We start from the raw sequence: 22,562 nt of genomic DNA, 5'->3' as shown, positions 1-22,562 counted from the left end.
CTTGTTTTTTTTTTGTTCATAGGAGGAAGCACATCTTCATTGTCAGAAGGAGATGAGCATGTGTTTCTGAGGGAGACGTCATTAATGCGGTACATTGTGGGGAGTTGTCAGTATAACATCTCTTCGTCTGCTGTCCACAGAATTCAGAGGTTTATACAGGCGGCTCAGAACCATAGCTATGAACCATACTCTAAAACCAAAGAGGGTATGTATACAGCTACATACGCTCTAAAAATATGAAATCAATCAAAGTGTATTTAAATGTTGATCTACAGCTTTTTTGACAGGCTACCAGGTACAATCTCTTTAATATACTTTTAATGGTAGCTTAGATCTGAAAAAAAATGAAGAACTTAAAGAGTATAGATACAATGTAATTAGAGTAAATTAAGTACTTTCAAGTTTTGATAGTCCCACTGAAAATGACATACTGTTTCCCTTAAACAGAGGTAGTGAATGACCACAGGCCTGCCCCCACAGAGAACCAGGTGCTCTCTATGGAGAACTTCCTGCCCACCCGCACACAACAAGTGACCATTCTACAACCCTTTGTCTCTGTTTACATTGCTCAACATGAAAACTGTGATATCTCCAAGAAATCCTACAAGTCCATTCATAAACCTACCAAGGTATTAATGTGGCTTAGTCATGTATTTATATACTGGTACAAAGGTACTACTGGAATCGTTTTTAAATTTCAAGATTTTTAAATGTAGAAAAACATGGAACATTTTCTTTTTGTCAGGTTTCAAAAGAAGAATCAAATTCAACGAAGTCAGTGCCTGTGATAATACCTGTGGTTGCCATGACAGCAGTTAGATTTGAATTTCAAATCACCAATCCAATGTATCCACGGAAACTGATCAAGTTTGTGAGTAAGATGGAGGAGCCTTCCAGCAATCTGCTCCATCACTGCCACTCACACACCCACTTTAAGGTGAGTGTTCAAAACAAAGCTGTAAATGTTTGATGAAACACCAGCTTTCAGAATGTTAAAAATATAATATATACCGTATTTAATATCTACTGTTTGGGTTTATAGTTATTTGGAGCAGCCATTGGCCTGCAGACACTCTCGGAAGATACGTCGAAGTCAAACGCCCTGTTCTTGGTTCCTGAGTTCAGTGGAGCCATATACACCAGACGTCTTCTTCTCTCCATGTACTGGCAAGTAGAAGTTCATATTCATAGACTTAATCATTGTCAGTGATACTGAGGTACAATATAAAGAAATGTTTATTAAATCACAGATGTTAAGAGATCTCTCATACCATTTTGTTCCCCTGTTCACAGGAAGAGTAAGAGCCAGCCCAAACTGGAGCAGATTTATGAGCTTCCCCAGGCGACCATCAACCTCACCAAGGCCAGCCTGCTGCTGCTCACACAGATTGTGTTGTCATGGCAACAAAGGTCACCCATGTCAACTCTTCTAGCTTACACAACACTGATGGAAGACAACTTTGTTGAGGGTAAGAAGTTTCTCAGAATATGATTGATTGAGGTTCAGTGTGTAAGATTAACTATACAAATGCATTGAATTGAGTTGTCATTGCAGATGCAGCCAAAATTCCAGTCATGGAACTAAGTGTTTGTGGACTTGAAATGAAGAAGTCTAAGCTGGTGGATGCCCAGGCTTGTACTGGTACCCTGTCCTCCGTCATGGCAACACTCTATTGTATGTACATTGTTAAAAATGAAACATTTCAGAGCACCTCTTAAGAATTTCACTACACATTTTGTATGTTCAAAAATATTTTTCACTGAAATATTTCAACTTAAATATATCTAAAAATTGCAAGATTCTGATAGACTGTCTTGTGTGATTCCAGTGGGGAGGAACTCCTCTGCTATCCCAGTGTTCACTGCTCCCGCCGACACCACCAAGATCGCCTCAGAGGAATTCTTCATGCATCAGTCCACCTATACAGAGGAATCTAAGGACTTTGTCACATTCATCTACCAGTACCCCAAGGATCAGTCACTGGCAGAGGGTAATTACAACAGCATTTAATCTAAATACTGCTGAAGGATTAAAATTGACGAATAAGTTCTAATGATCATATAGTGATTTTGCTCACATAAAATCATTGAATGGCATATCATACTCTATGAGAATTCAAATAATATTGGTACTTCTTTGTAAACCAAAGGGGAATCTCAAAATTCAATTTATTATTTTCTCCCAAAACAAAGATTATATACATGTTTCATGATGAAATAAAGGATTTAGCTTTAGAGTGATGTGATGGAATAAAACTAATTGACTGTCATTTGTTGATTCATGTAGTTCCTACAGTACTCCTGCTGAATATGGAGGGATTTGTGTGTAATTTGACACCATCATTGAATGAATGGTTTAACTACACCCCGTCTCTGAAGAAGAAACCCACAAAGAAGGAGAGTCAGATCAGCCTTGACCTGGCCTTGGCGGAGGCCACCTCACCCCTGCAGCAGCAGGTGTCTAAAGGTACAAAACAGAAAACATTTATTTATAAGATTTTCTGTCTGACTAAGCAGCTATGTTGGAATTTCAGGTTGACAGATCGGAGAGCAACAGTACCATAAATTTTTTTAAAAAGAAAAAAGCTTGCATTTTGTTAAGCTCGTAATTATATTGCTGTAAGTCTGTTGACTGAAATTTTTCCAGAGAGGTAGGAATCTGTGACTACTTTCTAACCAAAATTTGGCCGCCAAACATTTTAAAATTTTATTTTAACAGTTTCAAGTGCTGGATCAACAACACAGAAATCAGAGTCAGTTACAAAGAACACTAGTCAAGTAGAGACTAAGACAGTTACTCGTAGTGCCTCACAAAAAGCCCTGACCAATCAGAAGTCAGAAGGGGAGAAAGATGATGCTGCGGAGGATGTTCTTGGCAAGTGGCTGTCAGGAATTTTCCCTTACATCAGGTCTCTCTATCTGCAGGTAAATATCAGCCTACATGTGGAAGAAAAAGGCATTGAAGGTCTCCAGACAAGTTTCAGACATGAAAATTGGCAGAAAACTTATAAATTTAATTTCTTCTTCTTACATCTTCTTGTTGTGAACATAAACTAAGTTATCAACATGTATTTAGATGTACAAGTCAGCTGAGGAGTACAGTGATTAGAAATAGTTGTGTTGACATGTTCAATGATGGGAATATTCTGTTACAGGTGGATGTGAAGTGTTGCTGTGTGTTCCTGAGCTCATCCTATGGGACTCTCTCAGAACCAAGCTCCTACATTCCACTCAACATTCGTACAGCCATGTCAGAGCAGCCAGACTCGGAGACCCTGGTGTTCTGTTTCCCCACCCTCAAGCTGTACAGCTCCGGAGGACGGTCCCTGTCGCGGGGGATGGATGTCCCGGTCACTAACCTGGATGGGCCCCTGACAGGTGTGGTGCATCTTCAGCATTCTGAGGATATTTACAGAACTGTTTATATTTTTTTTGCTTGAAAAGCAGTCCTACTTTCAGTGTTAAATTGTTTTTTTTTTATTTAGATTACAAATTGACTACCGTACATATAGGGTAAAACAATTCTATAAAGCAACTTGTATTTATATGCGCAAATTTTTTTTGACATTCACTGCAACAAAAATCATAATAAATTTTGATAATAATACAGTAATGTAATAAAAAAGTCACCGGTAAAAGTTAATTTACAGTATTAAATGCTTGAAATCTTGCAAGTTGCTATGAGTAAAATGAAATATATTGACAGGAGAGAGACTGCCCTGGCAGATGAGTCTGGATGATTTCAGTGTGTATTCCCTCCATGGGTCGGACATTCACTCCTTCGTGAAGCCAGCCTCTGTCAGCTGTACTATAGCGGTCACCTCCAAGTACGACCCCTCCTCCTCAGAAAACATCTCGGCCCTGGGTCTCTGTTTACACACAGACATGAGGGCGGTCACCCTGTCGAGCTCCAAACCACAGGTAAGGTTCTACACTTTTGTACAAGTATTGGGTGTGTCACTGTCTAGCACTGGAGCTTCATTAACATATCAAGGATATAGCACTTTTTTCTGTGAGAGGCACATCTTAAATATTTTTACATGTCAGTTGTTACAAAAAATGAAGATTCCTAATTAAACACAAGAAATTAATATCTGCATAAAATTGCCAGAAACACCTCTATCCAATTTTTAGAATTTCACTATTTTTGGGGGGACAGCTATGAAATGTATTAAATTAAGTTAAAAAGTTTTGTATTTGCCATTGTAAATTCTCATTACCAGTACTTGATGTAAAACACAGAATTATGCAATGAATTACACATGTAAAATAAGTAATCTACAGTATAAATGTGTGAATACCTGCCGTTTGTGTACCTGTAAGTTTCAATCTATGGCTGTACACTTCCAGGTCAAGCTGTTTGCCAGACTGGCCTCAAATCTGCTGGACATGGCCACAGATGTCCGTTCGCTGGTGAAGGACCTACTGCCTAAACCTGTAAAGAAGCCAGGCCAGGACGCCAGCTCAGAAACACCGGCAGTACCGGATCCTGCCAGTGGAAAATCTGTTGTGGAAGGTACTGTCAGCCTCGCAACATGTTCTGTTTGAACGTTATTCAAAACCTGCATAAAGCTAAACCTGTGTAATTCCTTTATCTTTTATTTTACTGCAATTTAAGTAGATTATCCATTATTTTACTATTGCTGACAATGTGAGTCTGTCCATTTCAATACAAAATTCAATTTTCTAAGGTAGTCATTTAAAACTGTTTTAAAGGTTTTTATGGATCGTCAAATATTATTTCATGTTGCATATTTGAAGATTGAGTAATACATGTATGTGTTGCTTTGTTTTGACACCTATACATCAGTGAAAGTTACCTTTTTGACTTCCAGATGTCCTGCTGACAGATACCGAGACATCATGTGACAATAAATCAAGGGGGACAACTCCCAGCCAGGACCTGGAATACGATGGCTACAACAAAAACCGGGTTAGACTATCCCTTTGGCTCCAGTGGACCCTCCCTAAACTAGACATGAGATTCTACAAACATGACAAAATCACCAGTCAAGGTAGGTTCTAGTGCACAAAGAAATATTTGATAAAATATTATTCGATATAAACAGTATTGTCTAGTACAGTCAAACTTTGTTATCTAGAACTAGACTGTTTAAAAACTTTGAGATATCCGAGTATTTGAGATATCGAGGGTAAAATACTTAAAAAAGAGAAGTGGTTAGGACTTACAAATCATTTTTACATATCCATTATATTTGAAATATCAGTGTTTGAGATATCAAAGTTCAACTGTATTTTGATATTTGTGCATGTAAAATGTTTTATTTCATTTTTTATAAGACTCTTTTAACATTTTTTACTTTAAATGAATAGAAAACAGAGTGACCATGCAGATAGAGGATATTGCTTTGTCTGTTGATGTTCAGGAAATATACGCCAAGGTCAAAGTTACATGCAACTCAGCCAATGTTCATCATTTTGTCAGGAAGATGCCTAAGCATAAAAAGTATGAAATTATTAGCTTTGTGATAAGCAATGGTAGATATTGAAACTTTATATATTGAGAAATTTTTACTGAGGATATCTTTTCTGTGTTTGTAGTGAGCTGTCTCATTGGGAGGAGGGTCCTTTCCTGGGCATTTTAATGAGCTGTAGGAAGGAAATCTCAGAAGACATACAGATTCTATCCCATAAATCTGGCTACCACACCCAACACTCTGCCTCGCATAAAGCAGGGGAGTCCCAGTCAAGGGACGTATCTCATGGCTTCCTGAACTTCACCTTTACGCGTGCTTTATGTAAGAATGTGGCCAAGAAAATGCGGAAGCTGAATGCAGACCTGGCAGCTTTTGAGGAGTTTGATAACGACGTTGTGAGCTATGATCTTTACTTTCACAAGTACATCTCCGAGATGTGCTTAAACACTGAGCCCTGTGATTTTATTCTATACATTCCCGCAGTGCATGCTGTTCTAGATAGCTTTGAATCTCTAGTATTCCCCAAGAAGTCATCCTCTGTGCCAAAACCCGCACAGACTTCAGTCATTCCAAGTCAGGAGAAGACCAACCTTCCAATACTGACCTCCAGTTTTCTCCCTTTGTTGTATGTCACAATCAACAGTGTACGAGTTTTCATTCCAAAGACTTCCTCTGTCAACCAGAAAGGTCATGACCTTGCTTTGATCATTCTACCAGAAATAGCGGTGAATCCACAAGTGGACAATCCATTGCCACGGTATGCTGTGGAGAGGGAGATCTACCACAAAGCAATGCAGCTCAATCTAACCCAACAACCGGGATCTGCCATAGAGAACCGCCAGTATCAGATCGACATTCAGGGACTCTCCATCTGTACAGGTACTGAGATGTCAAGGTGGAAAAATAACTCCCTTTTATATGTATATATCCTATGAATATCAATGATAAAGTTTTATTTATCTTGAAGTTATTGGGAAAGCATGAAAATACCTTCTTTTATATTGCATACTCTGTATGCATGTTCTGAAAATAAAATTATTAATTTGTGTGACAATTGTACCTTTTAGGGAAATGGGGAGATTTTCTCCAACAGACTCACTCTGAGAGACAGAAAGATTTGGTGAAACCTAAGATACAGATTCCTGCCCTGGAGTGGAACACTGTCTTAAAACCCTTTAGGTATGGTGACAAGGTCTTTCTGTCAGTGAGTAACAAATTTATGTAGTTATTTCTCTTAAGTGACCATAGAATACTGCTGTTAATTAGTCATATTCACACAGTTTGTTAATAATGTGATTAATAATGTAAATTTATGATGAAAACAAGAAACTTTGTGAAATTTTGTTATATTTTATTCAAAAATAATCTTGCCATCATACTCCCAATCTTACTTTTATGGATGACTGCTCTTACATTATAGTGATGAGCGTGAGCCCATTAAGCTGGTGCCCATGCTGTGTAGACTGGATATGAAGATTGTGGCAGCTCCTGCCATTGTGTACATCTCCCAGAGAAAAGACGTTCAGCCCGTACCAAAGGTAGGTAGAAAGCTAGCCAGAATGTAGGGAAAATTATGTATATACCAAACTATTGGTTTTTTTTAACTTCAAATCTGTAATGCTGGTAAAGAATTTTCAGTTTAATACATGTACATTCAATTTTACATAAGTGCTGTTTCATTTGTATCCCCCTTTCTTTTTTTTAGATTTTGGTGTGTGGACATTCCTTAGAAGTCAATGTAACCAACAAGCTTAACATCTATGCTGGAACGAGTCAGATCAAGCTTCTTGAAGACATTGCTCTAACTGCTGTGTCGAGCTTGTCAGGGAAGCAGAGCAGACGAGAAAGACATCCTCGAACCAGCCAATCAGGTGTTCCAACAAAGTCTGAAGTATCTGTAGACAGTGGCGTAGGCAGCGATATATCATCCGTGAAATCTCCCGCTAAAGCACACACAAATCATATGACTTTGATGAATCAAAGGTCAGGGTCATGCACTTTCACCCCGTTTGACCTATTACTGACAGCTAATGTAGTGTCATGTACATTGTATCAAAACAAGAAGAAAGAGACAGAGCTAGAGGAGGATGTGGTGATCATTGACAAGACAGATGTGATTGACATTGAAACAGACAAGGAATTAAAAGAGAAAGTAAAAGAGAGAAAGGAGAGTTCAGGAGATTCGTGTAGAGAACCTGTAATGCCCTTCCTGCATCTGTATCTATGGCAACCACACACAGTGCTGTCTTGTCGTCAAGACACCCAAAAGTTTGAAATCTCCTGCTACGATGTCTCTTTGAAAGGACCTCATAAAAACTGCCATTTTATAGGTACAAAACCAATATGGAGTAATATGTGTTAGTGCCATATTCAAATGCATACCCCAGTATTAAATATTGGTAGCTACAAAAATGATACAGTAGCAAATGGGTAAAGTCTCCTACGGTTTTTGTTTTTGGTAGATTTGTCCAGGCAGTTACCTGATTGGTCGACGTACTGTGTGAGTTGGATAGAGACCAGGCCCGGTGAGCCCAACCCTAAGACGGGCATTCCCCCTAGTCTGTGTACCCTGTCTGTAGCCGACTTCATCAGGGAACGCGGTATGTGTTGGGCTGCTGTTTTTTAGGCAATATTATGTCGATTTGAATTTCTAATTTTGGATCACAAAGTTTTCCTTCATAATAGAATATTTAAAAAATTTTCAGTGAAAATCATTAACTCTTTAATTAAAATCAAAGGTGATAAAGATATGATATATGTGTTTTGTTGTTACAGCTAAGCTCGGTGTGAAGGTGGAGAGACCAATGAAGATCAACCTGAGTCTGGACAAGGTGGAGCAGATTCAGGGGTTCCTCCGCGACGTTGTGGTGTCTAGTGGACAGAGGAGTGATGAGGGGGCAGACAGCACCACCTCACAGTCCAGGGGAGAGCCAGCAACCAGGGAGACCACCCCAACAAAGTCAAGGGGAGAGCCACTCACGAAGGACGGCACCACCATCCAATCAAAGCATGGTGTACATGGTGAGTAGGTTCCTGTTCAAAGCTTTCTGAAAGAATGAGTAATGCATCTTATGATCTCGTTTATCTGGTATTTTTAATGAATCATTGCAAAAAAAAAATAACATGCTCAATTAAAAACATACCGTAAAAGGTTTTATTTATTTTCAGTAAGCAAAAAAAAAACATTTTCATTCATCTTTCAGCAATTTTGTCTAAAATTGGTAGCCTAGAATGTGTATGCAATCAAATAGTTGTTGCTATGGAAACACAATTTGCTGAGGAAACTGCGCAGTTGTTCAGTAGTCTGGAGGAGATTCAGCTTGAGGTCAACGTGATTCATAATCAACAGAACGAAGGTCAGAATTGTTTTCTACTTCCCTGAATAAGCATTTCTGTACTTTAAAAATATTGAAAATGTTCTGAGATTTATTTAAAAGAAGTCTTACCATGAAATACCTGTTAAAAGAAAGATTTGGGACAATTCGTTTATTTCATTATTATATGTACATTTTAAATATGTATTCGTTTTGACAAATCAATACAACATATTTAACTTTGTGTTTAAATAAAGCACTGGGTGCAGTAGAAGCATTATGCCTGACTGTGTGGTTGTATTACAGAAATGAATGAAGGGTTAACAGTGGACCTGTATTTCTGGGACCTTATGGTTAGCACAGGGTACGGGAACAAGACCCGCCCCTTCCTGGGGCCCCTCAGTCTGGCGGCAGACACAGTGGTCAGGTTTTATGAGGATGACTGTATGACCCCCTTAACAGTACCCCGAGTAGTTGCCACAGTGACCCTAGAGCATGTCCCTGTACTTTTTGGGCAGGAGCATGTCAAATGTCTATATGTGTTCAGGAAAAGTTTGGAGGTACTGGTAGCTTTTTTTTGTTTGTGTGGAATAGAAATAAGTTTAATGTTTTCTTAAACAAGTATGGTAATTCTTTTGCTGGTGTAAACTTTTTAAATGATTCCATTTTGTTTTGAATTCCTACACTGGCAGGACATTGGATTTAACTTTTTTCGTTTTTTTTTTTTTTTGTTTCTAAACAGACCTTTATGAAGCAATTAAAGAAATCAAGCAAGAAAACAAAGGAAATTCCAACTCTGCAGCTTCCAGAAGAAGAGGTATTGAAAGAACCTTTGTTGGTGGCTGAGGAAATCTCTAGAGATGACCTTAGAACTGGGAAGTTCCAATATTTTACAAATGCAGGTCAGTATCCCTCAGGGTCATTACTCTCTCTGTATTTATCATCCTCAAAAAAAATCTGAATATTTCTATTCTATATCCATGTGCACAAATTTGGTTTCAGCCAAGATGAAAAAGTTCAAAGAGAGGTTAACTCCTGGCACTCCCACAAACACTCAAGGTGAAAGCTGTTTATTCCTGCTGGTCCCACTGATAATGAATGCATGTTGATATAGATATATGGTTGCTGGTTAACGTTTAGGGAACAGGTTCCGGCTTTAACCCACCCATATGATTGGAAAAGGCACCTTTTATTTTGTTTCTTAATCTGCATTGATGTTGTATTTTGGAATGATTTAAAACATATTTGCAGCCATTTATTAGTACATATTTGCAGCCATTTACATGCTTTGATGGGTGTTGTATTTTTATTTACTTCGGTTAATTCAGCTCCCTCCTGATCACAAGTGCAAGCAAGGCACCACATGCTCTAATGTTGCACCCTGGGTTGCATGCTGTTTGATAGGACTTGTATTTTTATTATGTTCAATGTGCATCAATTTAATATGTATACAAGTACCATAATACATGTACTTACAAGTAATACAAGTAGAACCATTTTAACAAGACCTTGGACTTTGGGTAGTGTCAAACAGCAATGTGACGTAGTCCTGTCTATTTCATAACTGGCCACTCAGCCATGGTTCTTTGAAATCAACAAGATTTGTCGGGCTTTTGAGCTAAAACTACGCAATTGGTGTGTATTTCACTTGATACAGCGTCATTTTTTAACTTGTTTGACGCAAGAAATAGATAGCTACATGTACATCCAACCGAAAGTCCAAGGTCTAGTTAAAATGGTTCTAATACACTGATAGCATGCTCTGTTCAGGTGATCACACTAATGTTACACAATTGCTCCTCACACATATGGTAAAGAACTTCTGTTGAACTTCATTGTATTACCTTAACATTGTTATCTTAAATACCATGGATAGATCAAAGTGAGCTGGAACTGCCACTGTTTTAATGTACATGTATCTGTACCTTTTTATCTACAGTAGAATCCTTAGATATATCAAAGTTTTTTTGTGGTCCTGTCTACTTTGAGATAATAGGGTTAGACTGTATATACATGTATGAGGTTTGATGCACTTCAGAATTTTGGGTAGGCTAAATATATGATGTAAAAAATTATTTCTTGAAAGGGTCTTTCCACATACATACATTCTACAGATATTTGTAGATATAAATAGTAAACATTTGATACTGGTATATTGTACCCTACAGATGCTGGGCTGAATTTGTCATGCGCTTGCTTTATATTTGTACATTCACTAACTAATATTTTATACAATGTACAGATACGGGAGTGATGCTACCAGTAGCTGGACAGATTGTGTTCTGTCTGGAGGACCACAATGACGAAGGCAGTATGACCTGGTGCTACAGTCAGCCCAGAGTTCTCTCCCATATGTCCTTCACTCCCATACCACTTAATCTGCCACAGACCTTCCCCAGTAAATCTGAGGAGAGGCAGATACTGGTAAGTTCATTGTCACATACCTCTCAACCTACCACAGACTTTCCCCAGTAAATCTGAGGAGAGGCAAATACTGGTAAGTGCATTGTCGCATACCTCTCAACCTACCACAGACATTCCTCAGTAAATCTGAGAAAAGGCAGATACTGGTAAGTTCATTGTCATATACCTCTCAACCTACCCAGACATTCCCCGGTAAATCTGATCAGAGGCAGATTCTGGTAAGTTCATTGTCACATACCTCTTAACCTACCACAGGCATTCCCCAGTAAATCTGAGGAGAGGCAAATACTGGTAAGTTCATTGTCACATACCTCTCAACCTACCACAGACATTCCCTGGTAAATCTGATCAGAGGCAGATTCTGGTAAGTTCATTGTCACATACCTCTTAACCTACCACAGACTTTCCCCAGTAAATCTGAGGAGAGGCAAATACTGGTAAGTTCATTGTCGCATACCTCTCAACCTACCACAGACATTCCTCAGTAAATCTGAGAAAAGGCAGATTCTGGTAAGTTCATTGTCACATACCTCTTAACCTACCACAGGCATTCCCCAGTAAATCTGAGGAGAGGCAGATAGTGGTTACCGTAGTTTAATGTCACATACCAATCAACCTTTGACAGACCTTCCCCACCAAATCTGAGGAGAGGAAGATACTGGTAAGTTAAATGTTACATACCACTAAACCCACCACAGACCTACCCGAGTAAATCTACCTGAGGAGAGGCAGATACTGGTAAGTTAAACAACACACACCAGAATGGAAAAGACTGTAGACTAGTTCAGTCCATGGTATTTATTATCTGTGAGAGAACATTTAATTCATGAAAATAAAACAGCGCTTCATCATCTTTAAGACATGTTTATATGTTATGTTGGTGACTGATATTGAAAATATTTTTAATACTGGTAGTGCAAACTACAGAAATATCATGTAATGTGTATGTCATGAAGTGATATTGCAGGCTGATTTTTGTTTCGACAGGTGCCCTGTGCCTTACAGTATTACGATGTCGTCACTAAACAGTTCATCACCTACATCCAGTTTGACCTGTCAGAGAATTGTGAAACCAAACTAGAACTTCCTGAGGTCAAAAGTCACCTCATAGGCGATTTGGTGGTGGCCAAGATCTGGAGAGTGCTAATCAAGTACAACCAGATCTTCTGTCCCGGTCACGAGTGAGTTATTTCTTTGTCACACAGTCTAATGTATAGGATGTGTATACTTTATTTGATGCAATCTCAAGACCATGAAGACAAACATGAAAGTTTGAGCTTTTGGGGAAAAAGTGGTTTAACGTTGTTTGTGATATTTTTCTATAGTGAATTGTATTATTTTTGTGTTGTCTGATACGATTTATGTTACAAGAAATACTGTAACAGCAATTAGGCTGAAGGACCTTGGGATTTTTTCATGCCTTTTTTTTTCTTTTTGTTTAATAACAAGTGAAATTTTTCATAGTTGTAAGTTTTGACCCTTTAGTTGAGGAAGTGAGAGAGAGGTATTTCCCTTCCTTTACAGACTGAGAGAGGAGGAGATCCCTAACAGAAGCACAGTCCTACTGCCTATGTCGCTGGCCGCCTCGGCCAAGATCGACTCCTGCTACCTCCCCGCCCTGATTCCAGGGGTCCAGTGTTACCTCAGTGTGGGACTGGTGGATGTACACCTGTATAATCACTTCAGGTGTCTTGGCACAGGTAAGACAGTTCTCAATCATTTATTGTGAATTCAATGATTCAATATGTTTTTTTGTGTGTAGATTTTCAAATTAATTGTAATTGGGCATTATAGATTATTTATGAGCATTTTTCAGAGAAGAAACATTAAAAACAACAGATTAGGATAAGAAATTGTTTTGTTAGGAGTTCCCAGTAATTTTCGTCATTATACCCCCCGCAAACGAAGTTTGGGGGGGTATATAGGAATCACCTTGTCCGTCCGTCTGTCTGTCCGTCTGTCTGTTCGATTCGTGTCCGGTCCATATCTTTCTTATGGAGAAACGTTAGAAGTTCTTACTTCACACAAAGATAACTTATGACCTAAGGGTGTGTCATGACCTTGAACCAAGGTCATTCGGGCAAGGTCAAGGTCACTGGCAGAAAAAGTGCAAAATTCGTGTCCGGTCCATATCTTTCTTATGGAAAAACGTTAGAAGTTCTTACTTCACACAAAGATTGCTTATGACCTAAGGGTGTGTCATGACCTTGAACCAAGTTCATTCGGGCAAGGTCAAGGTCACCAACAGAAAAAAGTGCAAAATTCGTGTCCGGTCCATATCTTTCTTATGGAAAAACATCAGAAGTTCTTACTTCACACAAAGATTGCTTATGACCTAAGGGTGTGTCATGACCTTAACACAAGGTCATTTGGGCAAGGTCAAGTTCACTGACAGAAAAAGTGCAAAATTCGTGTCCGGTCCATATCTTTTTAATGGAGAAACATTGTAAGTTCTTACTTCATACAAAGATTGCTTATGACCTAAGGGTGTGTCATGACCTTGACCCAAGGTCATTTGGACAAGGTCAATGTCAATGGCAGAAAAAAGTGCAAAATTTGTGTCCGGTCCATATCGTTCTTATGGAGAAACATTGGAAGTTCTCAGTTCACATAAAGGTTGCTTATGAGCTCAGGGTGTGTCATGACCTTGACCCAAGGTCATTTGGGCAAGGCCAAGGCTACTTGCTTAAAAGTGTAAAACTCTTGTCCAGTCCATATCTTTCTAATGGACAAATATTGGAAGTTCTTAATTCACATCTAGAATGCTTATAACCTGAGAGTGTGTCATAACCTTGACCAAAGGTCAATTGAGAAAGTTCAAGGTCATTGTTAAAAAAAAAATCGGGCTAAGTAGACCAATAATTCAAAATGTTTATATTAAGTGGCTGCTTGACATGTGGAATTTCGAGTCATGTTTGTTAACATTAGGATGCAAATGTCCTCATGCATTAACAGTTAACTTGAACTAAAATGGAATTTAAAGAATAGAAATTGGTTTGTGTACTCATATAAGCATTAACAGTTTTAAAAAATAGAGCAGTTGTTATTTATAGAAAATGGACGACGAAATAGATTCATCCAATATTTTCTATAATAGAAAAAATACATGAGTTATGATTTTTTCTTAGCGGGGGGTATCAATTGTGAGCTTGCTCACAGTACCTCTAGTTGACATTAAAAGTTAAAATTTTCATATTAAGCATTATCTAAATTATAGATTCTTCAAAGGTTTCCCTCGAGAAAGGAAACAAAAAAAGCAAGCATTTTAGGATAAGAAATTGTTTTGTTAGGAGTTCCGAGCAAGTTGCATCCCTTTGAGTTTGACGGGACTATGGTGGAGGACCAGAAGTTTGCATCCCTGTCCCTGAGGCAGTCCTCCTTAATGGTCAGACACCTAGTGGGAGACTTCGCCCGGACAGCAGTACAGGTCAGATTATGTCATAAACCACTACAACATTCATAGGTTTATAAACAACACTTAAATCACTGAAATAAGGTTCAGAGAAACTGAACTAACTTTTGCATCAACAGCAGGTTGATGTAATCCATTTCATTGTCTATTCCAATTATTATTTGAGTTCAATAATCTCCTTACAAGTCTGTATTAGGGTATTGTCTGTTGTAGATGAGGGGATCCCCCTGTTTACAGGTGACAGACTTTGGCAGTCTGACAGAACATGATGTCATTAAACCGTTCCTGTGTCATGGTGACATCTGCTATCTTCCTAAAGACCAAAAGGTGCGATTTAATCCAAGTGCAAATCCAAGTGCATTCCTGAACATCAGTTTGCAGATAAAATACACTCATTATGTTTAATTCTTTTCTTATTTAGACACAGCAGCTGGATTGTAACCTGACAGTTGATCCGATGTTTATCCGGATTGGTAAAGGGGCTGTCCACACACTCAGCTGTTCAGCGCAGGCATGGAAGCAGGTATTGTATAGAGGAGGGTAAATTGTATAGTGGAGGTTTACAGTTATATTTCACCCATGTAATCATCTTTCAAAGTTCAATGTAAAACACATGCTTAAAATCTTATCATTGATCATACTTAAGAAAGCATTTTATGGCCCCAAATCAAGTATTGTGGTAATTTTAAACCCAAAGAGATTTTTGGACAACAAAAGCTTCCAAAATGGCTATTTATCCAAATGAAACATGTTTGAAAAGCTGTAGATTTTCAAATAAAAGCATAGACAAGAGACATAGTTAAAATCTGATAAACTTCTGTGTATAGCCATAAGGTTAACATATATGTTCACCCATATCTGTGGACTTAGCCTATTTCATAATTGCATGTTCGTTGCTAAAGACAAACATTAATGAACTATTAAAGTAAAAATGCATGATGTGTTATTGTGTAATTATTCGGTTTCCAGGTGAATGGAGTAACGAAAGAAACAGATCAAGTCATACTGAGTCACTATATCATCTGTAACGATACCTCTCAACCAATCAGATTTGGCCAGGTAGGTCACATGACATGTACACATTATCTGTACTAGCTGCAGGTCTCTAGCTCTAGAAAAAATTCAGATGGACAACCTGGGAGCTACAGTGCCACCCATTATAAAAGATGTGTATTTATTGCGCATAAAAATGTGCGTTAGTTTTGGACTGATTAACCTTATTTATACGCAAATTCTGTGAAAACAATAAGTAGCATTAAATTTTTCATTCAATTTACAATTGATATTATTTAAAAGAATTGCCTCAGATAGTCTTTTAAAAAGCCATCACCATCTCTGTAAAGTGAATTGGTGAAGTTTGTTTATGTGTAAAATATGGCGACTCTCAATCTCAATGTAAATTTTACATACTTGATTTTCCAAAGTCAGTAGCGTGCTCAAGAGGAAGTTGAAGGCAAGTAAAGAGACGATTTCAGGAGTAAATTGTTAATCAGGAGCTACAGACCTGCAGCTGTATCTGTACCAAAATTTAGGTGAGGTTTAACCGTTATTAATTTTGTTTTTAGGTAGGGACAGATGAGAACATTTGCCTGGGATCCAGACAGATTCACTGCTATAGCTGGAGAAGTCAGAAGGCAAAGCAGGTACTATTCCTACATTACAGTGATCATCCAAAATATCTCTCTGTGTAATCTTGATTTCTTGGATAGTATCTGCGTTTGCATTAGACTATTCATTATTGTAACATTATATACATTTGATTTGCAGGAGCTTCATCTGTGTGTGGATGGGAAAGTTTGGAAGTGGTCGGAACCAATCGATATCAACACTGTGGGGAGTGTAGTCCGGGTCATGAAGACATTTAACCAACAACAGTCTCTGATCATCACCATCAAACAAATAACCAACGTCCAGAAACAGGTAGCAATGAAATTAATAAAAGCAACATGATAGATGGCTGAACTTTGAAATTAAGAGTTTTTCTCAACACCAGTGAACACTGTTTCCATTATAAATTGTATGCCAAAAGTCTTTCTGTTCTCTTTCCCTCCAACACAAATTTTGATAAGTGCTTGAGAATGCTCCCTCTTCTGAATAAACCTCTGGTAATGAGAAAATTGGCCAAGTTTGAAGTTTCTATTTTTGATTTTTTTCAGGTGACGATTCACGGTCAGTTGATGATTGCCAGTCGTTTGTCTATACCTCTCAATGTCCGAGTGTTCTACTCCACATCACAGTCAGAGACCAACCAGTCGACAGTCATGCTTCACCAGACCGAGGCTGCTCCCTCCCACATACTGGAGCCAGAGCACATCAAATGCATCAAAGTGCGGGCACACCGAGGACCTGTAGACGATTACGATTGGTCCAGTGAGGTGTATGTGTCAGCAGAAAAGCTGATGGATAACAGTACTATTCAGGTGACTCGTGGGAGATTTTATTTGATCAGAAGTTGTAGCCCAGGAAATGTGACAATAGTCTAATATCTGATCAATTATATCTGCAACTTTGTATGATAAATACAACAATCATTACAAATTGTTAAAAAATAAATTTTATACCTGTACATGTAGGTACGTCAGCATTAGAGTTATCAGCAATAAGATTATGATGCTTATTTTTGGTATACCGTATAACGGGTAATTTTTACTGCTGTGATTTTTTACGAATTTGTCATAAAAAAAGGTGATTTGAATTTTTACGCGTAATTTTTTTACAAATTGGACATGTTCGTTAAAATTAAAATTATCTGTGGTAAAAGGGGGGAAATTTTCACCGTGACTTTAATACAGCTAACCCACATACAAATCAGCAAATTGTTTTTCTGTTAACGATTCCTTATATTTATGATTGTCTTTCATTTACCTTTATTTCATATGTGATATACACTTTACTTTTTCCTATTTATCTGAATATCATCATTGATGTACACCATGTGCTTGTCTCAGTTCGATTTACCGGAAAAAAAAGAAAGACAACTCCATTTCAAAAAATTTTTCTCTCTTTTTCTTTCACTCCCAACCAAAAAAGACATCTAGCTACTAACGTGGCATTATACGTAGTTTTAAAAAATACTCAAGACTGAATAGAAAGATCTGAACTGTTATCACCAAGGGACCAAAAACGCTCAAATATACCTACATGTTCAGCCGTCAGGGACTTAGATGAAGGTCATGAACATTACTCTCATACGTACGATGTAGAAAATTTACGTGCAGTGTTTTTTTTTACTTCTGTGAAAATTTACGCATTTAATTTTTACGGATTTATAAAACTCGTAAAAATTAGCAGTACGTAAAAAATACCCGTTATACAGTAGCTATCACTGCAGATATTTAGTGGTCTTTTTATGTTTACTCATTTGATAAATGTCTTAACTCCAGTATTGATTTGTTTTACAGATAACGATGCCAGACAAGAGTAAGATACACATTTGGTGCCATGTAATTTGTCAGCATGTGAAGAGTTCATCACGTGTAACAGTAAGTCTTGGACTCGAGTCATCATCAGTACACAGACAGTACAGTCATAACGGGAATAATACTCATTACTTAGAGATAAAAAGATAATTAGTAACCACTCGCTCATAGATACTTGGTAATGGTGAATACTGCATAGAATAGTGTTAGAAATAGAACCTTTAAAAGGCATCTAAATACTTGTAGTTATACTTATCAACTAGTATGTTCAGATGAAGTGATTGTTTACTGAATTATCTCCCTTATTATGTGTGATTATCTCCCTTTGCATCAGTTACAGAGGTTCTACACCTCGACTAGGCGTCTGGTGAGTTCCGTGGGTGTCAGCACTCTCTCACTCTGTGGATTTTATTCTCATAGACTTCAGCAATTTATCTCTTATCTTGTTTTGTTTTTGGTTTTTATTTTATTTCACTCTGAAAAATCACTTATTTATTAATCACACATATGAGCTCACATATTTTGAGGTAGTAGTTGTTATGACATTCTGAATCAATAATTATTGTGAGGCATACGTCAGTCAATATTTTTGATATTATATTTCTAATACCCTGTACTTGTGTTTAATATGTACCTACTGGAGTGACAATAATATGATTTATTTCCCGTATTTCTTACACATATTAACATCCTAATTGTTACAACATTTAATGAAATATCTGAAAATCTCTAAAAATAAATGTGTTGGCTTTCAAATATTTAACACATACACGAACAACATTTATTAAATTCCCAAGTGTTTTATATTTAATCACAGTACCAGGCAGGTTTTTAGCTCACCTGAGCTGAAAGCTCAAGTGAGCTATTCTGATCACATTTTGTCCGTCGTCCGTCTGTCCGTCCGTCTGTCCGTCTGTGTCAACCATAAACGTTTATGTGGCGAAAGATTTGTCCAGGACATACTTAAGAGTTTTTCAAAATTATGAGCTTAGCTCCTAACCTTCAAACTAAAATACGTTATTTAGTTGCTTCTGAGTTTAGTAACAGATTTAGCTTCATTTAAAATTAACCACATTATCAGAGGACTCGCTTTTTTCGGACTCCGTCGGACGCTTTTTGAAGTTGTCTCCCTTAGCACATGAAACGCAATGTGTACACCAGGTCACGTGATCCTCACATCAGTGATGACGCGACCTCTAAATATAGAATGCATGAAACGTTTTGTAAACTCTCAAGCATATTTCTGACAAAGACAAACATCCGGTTATTTTGGCGCTAATCGGAAGGATTCAAGGATATACTATTCTGTACAGGTAAGTTTTTTTCTTTGTATTTAATCAAAGCACATGTTATATATATCATCGCAAATTATTAAAATTTTTTATCGGGTTTTAAATCCACTTTGTAGGCAGTAGGATGGAATAGATATTTGTGAAAACGTGTACAGTCGTTTGACCAGTTCCGAATTTTGACCAGTTCCGAATAGTTCAGAAGTTAAATAGCAAAAAATTAATGAAATAAAACATGGAGGAAAAAATCAATACCTTTAATATAAACACGTATTTATGCTTGTTTGAATTCTGCTGTAGTTTCATTTTTTGCGGTCATACATGTATTTGATATCGGTCTTAGATTATTCGACCTACTTTCGCTTTGTAATAAATCCAGGTCATTGCAACGCTAATATGCATATGCACGTCTGTCGGTGCCTTAAATTTTCACTTGTAACAAGATTTCTTTTTTTAAATGTAGGTTTAGTATGTGTTCTAACATACCCAAAAGCAAACAGGATAAAAAATAAAATAAAAACGCAAGTGGAAGCAGAATTTTATTGAGCGTCATTTTATGAGTTCCGAATACCCAATTTGTTTCCCTCTGTTTTAGGATTTAATGAAGGGATTGATTAAAACAAATACTTCTGGAATTCATTAAATGTCTTCCTCCGTCTTAGATAAATCATATTCTACCACAATAATGATAAGTGGAGGTGCTGCGACTGTATTGCGACAAGATGTTAGAAACCAGGCTAAATTATTGTTACGGTGATTTTGTCTGTCATTTCAGTGCAAATCAAACTATATTATTAAAAAAATACAAATAACTGAGATGTTTGCATTAAACCTGTTATTCAACAGGTTCAATCAATAGTTTTAGGGCCGAAACTTTTTTATCTGCATTCCATATGTATAGGAACAGTTATGTTATTCGGAACCCATCGGCTTATTCACAACTGGTAAAATGGCTTCCCACGTAATTTGTTAGAATAAAATTTTATTTTAAAAAAATTAAATGCAGTAATATTGCATTTATATCAGCAGGGATATGGTGTATATCGGCCAAAAAATCAGATCTAAAAATAACACCCAGGAACATTTACAGCACCTCCAAATCTGTACCCTATTCGGAACTGGTCAAACGACTGTATCTTTCGACGGGGTTAATGAAGATTAAGTAAAATTTATTCATTCCCAGATAGAACATTTTACAATATATTTTCTTACTTTTTTCATGAGCATTTTAATAAATAGAAGTTCCATATGTGTTGTCAGTTTGTCGTGGTGTCAAGTGTATTCATCTGTGATGACAAACGAGATGTAAACGAAAACCAAACACCGTTAAAATTAGGACCCAGTTGATTTTAGGACCGTCTACCATACATTGCATAAAATTTGAGGCACCATCAATGCTGTATAATGCACTGTTAATCCATGAATAAGCTTTTAATATCGGAACTTGCCTAGACTTTGAAAAATACGGAAGCTTTCGCGGACAATACATATTCCAGCTAAATTTAACAAATATTTCAAAAAAGAAATAAAATATTTAAAAATAAGAAGTATATATGAAAGCAATATTTATTCAGGTACTGTTCATTATCTTTTGAAAGAGAAATTGCAAAATATTGAATGAATGATTCTATGTTTGATAACATGTGTACACTCAGTCACATTTATTGTCGCTGGAGGCTTCTGTGAGAAATTTGCTGAATAGAAATTGTTTAGCACAGGGTTTTTATAGAAAAAAATTGAATTGTCACAATTTTGAGCATACGGTATATGCTCAGGCACCTGAAGTTATATCTTTTTCTCATAATAAACAAAAAGTATCCTATACCTAATAATACACAAGGGAGGATGGAAATTGACATATTTGGGTCATACTTTGGGATATCCCTTTTCTGATTGGTATTCTATTGGCAACTCTTAATAGATAGACATTAAAAGCTCATAACTCACAGACACAATCATAAAGTGTCTTGCTCACAACTCATAATCATTAGACATTAAAAGCACACAAGTCACGGACACATTTGGCAAATTGAAGAGTATCAAATTTTAAAAGTGCGTTGTTGAATGTTCACAACTCATAGTCGATAGACATTAAAAGCACACAACTCAAAGACACTATCATTTATCAAAGTTCAGAATAAAATTGGAAAGTGTCTTGCTCCAAACTCATAATCAATAGACATTAAAAGCACACAACTCATGGACACAATTATTAAACAAATTGAAGAATGCAATTTAGAAGTGCCTTATTCACAACTTGTAATAGGTAGAAATTATAAGCACATAACTCCTAGACATATTTTTTAAACAAATTGAAAATACAATACAATTTTACAAGCGTCTTTTTCAAAACTCATTAACTATAGACACTAAAAGCCCATAATTCATGAACACAATTATATAGCAAATGTACAATACAATATTTAAATGTCCTATTGGCAACTCGTAATTGGTAGACAAAAAAATCACACAACGCACGGACAAGATCATTTATCAAAGTGAAGAATACAATTTTAAAGTGTCTTGTTCACAACTCATAATCGATAGACATTAAAAGCACACAACTCACGGACACAGTTATTTAAGAAAGTGAAGAGTGCAATTTAAATGTGTCTCGTTCACAACTCATAATCAAAAGACATTAACAGCCCATAACTTATGGACACAATCATTTATTTAAGTGAAGAATACAATTGGAAAGTGTCTTGCTCCAAACTTATAATCATTAGACCACATAACTCATGGACACAATTTTTTAACAATGTGAAGAATGCCATTTTAAAGTGTCTTGTTCACAACTCATAATCAATAGACACTAAAAGCACATAACTCATAGACATAGTTTTTTAAACAAATTGAAAAGCGTCTTATTTAAAACTTGTTAACGTTAGACACTAAAAGCCCATAATTCATGAACACAATTATTTAGCAAAATGTACCATACAATATTAAAATGTCCTATTGGCAAATCGCAATTGATAAATAAAAACACATAAATCACAGACATGATCATTTATCAAATTGAAGAAAACAATTTAAAAGTGTCTTGTTCACAACTCATAATCGATAGACATTAAAAGCACACAACTCACGGACACAGTTATTTACGAAAATGAAGAATGCAATTTAAAAGTGTCTCGTTCACAACTCATAATCAAAAGACATTAAAAGCCCATAACTCACAGACATGATCATTTATCAAATTGAAAAGTTTCTTGCTCACAACTCATAATCATTAGACCACACAGCTCATGGACACAATTATT

The 22,562-nt window shown here is 36.9% G+C and overlaps 1 protein-coding gene across 4 annotated transcripts in view; it reads left to right on the top strand.

Moving 5' to 3' along the window:
- Nucleotides 1-22,562, top strand: part of LOC105323217 (intermembrane lipid transfer protein VPS13B) — a 64,952-nt gene that overhangs the window by 3,411 nt on the left and 38,979 nt on the right. The window contains exons 6-41 of one of the 4 annotated variants that reach the window (XM_066083563.1): nt 23-205; nt 448-629; nt 746-937; nt 1,043-1,167; nt 1,294-1,469; nt 1,556-1,675; nt 1,830-1,991; nt 2,288-2,467; nt 2,720-2,925; nt 3,156-3,378; nt 3,707-3,921; nt 4,351-4,516; nt 4,836-5,015; nt 5,335-5,467; nt 5,563-6,317; nt 6,506-6,617; nt 6,859-6,976; nt 7,144-7,768; nt 7,901-8,038; nt 8,214-8,459; nt 8,642-8,794; nt 9,059-9,312; nt 9,495-9,654; nt 9,755-9,811; nt 10,995-11,176; nt 12,164-12,357; nt 12,701-12,876; nt 14,467-14,603; nt 14,802-14,915; nt 15,010-15,111; nt 15,558-15,647; nt 16,154-16,231; nt 16,356-16,508; nt 16,745-17,008; nt 17,990-18,070; nt 18,342-18,374. In XM_066083563.1, the coding sequence (XP_065939635.1) occupies nt 23-205; nt 448-629; nt 746-937; nt 1,043-1,167; nt 1,294-1,469; nt 1,556-1,675; nt 1,830-1,991; nt 2,288-2,467; nt 2,720-2,925; nt 3,156-3,378; nt 3,707-3,921; nt 4,351-4,516; nt 4,836-5,015; nt 5,335-5,467; nt 5,563-6,317; nt 6,506-6,617; nt 6,859-6,976; nt 7,144-7,768; nt 7,901-8,038; nt 8,214-8,459; nt 8,642-8,794; nt 9,059-9,312; nt 9,495-9,654; nt 9,755-9,811; nt 10,995-11,176; nt 12,164-12,357; nt 12,701-12,876; nt 14,467-14,603; nt 14,802-14,915; nt 15,010-15,111; nt 15,558-15,647; nt 16,154-16,231; nt 16,356-16,508; nt 16,745-17,008; nt 17,990-18,070; nt 18,342-18,374 (6,665 nt within the window). Of the gene's footprint in view, nt 1-22; nt 206-447; nt 630-745; nt 938-1,042; nt 1,168-1,293; nt 1,470-1,555; nt 1,676-1,829; nt 1,992-2,287; nt 2,468-2,719; nt 2,926-3,155; nt 3,379-3,706; nt 3,922-4,350; nt 4,517-4,835; nt 5,016-5,334; nt 5,468-5,562; nt 6,318-6,505; nt 6,618-6,858; nt 6,977-7,143; nt 7,769-7,900; nt 8,039-8,213; nt 8,460-8,641; nt 8,795-9,058; nt 9,313-9,494; nt 9,655-9,754; nt 9,812-10,994; nt 11,177-12,163; nt 12,358-12,700; nt 12,877-14,466; nt 14,604-14,801; nt 14,916-15,009; nt 15,112-15,557; nt 15,652-16,153; nt 16,232-16,355; nt 16,509-16,744; nt 17,009-17,989; nt 18,071-18,341; nt 18,375-22,562 lie in introns of all 4 variants that reach the window. The other 3 variants (XM_066083562.1, XM_066083566.1, XM_066083564.1) reach the window with 3 other exon arrangements.

Source organism: Magallana gigas, chromosome 5 (assembly GCF_963853765.1).
Source record: "Magallana gigas chromosome 5, xbMagGiga1.1, whole genome shotgun sequence".
NCBI lineage: Eukaryota > Metazoa > Mollusca > Bivalvia > Ostreida > Ostreidae > Magallana > Magallana gigas.
This window is presented reverse-complemented; position numbering and strand designations above follow the sequence as displayed.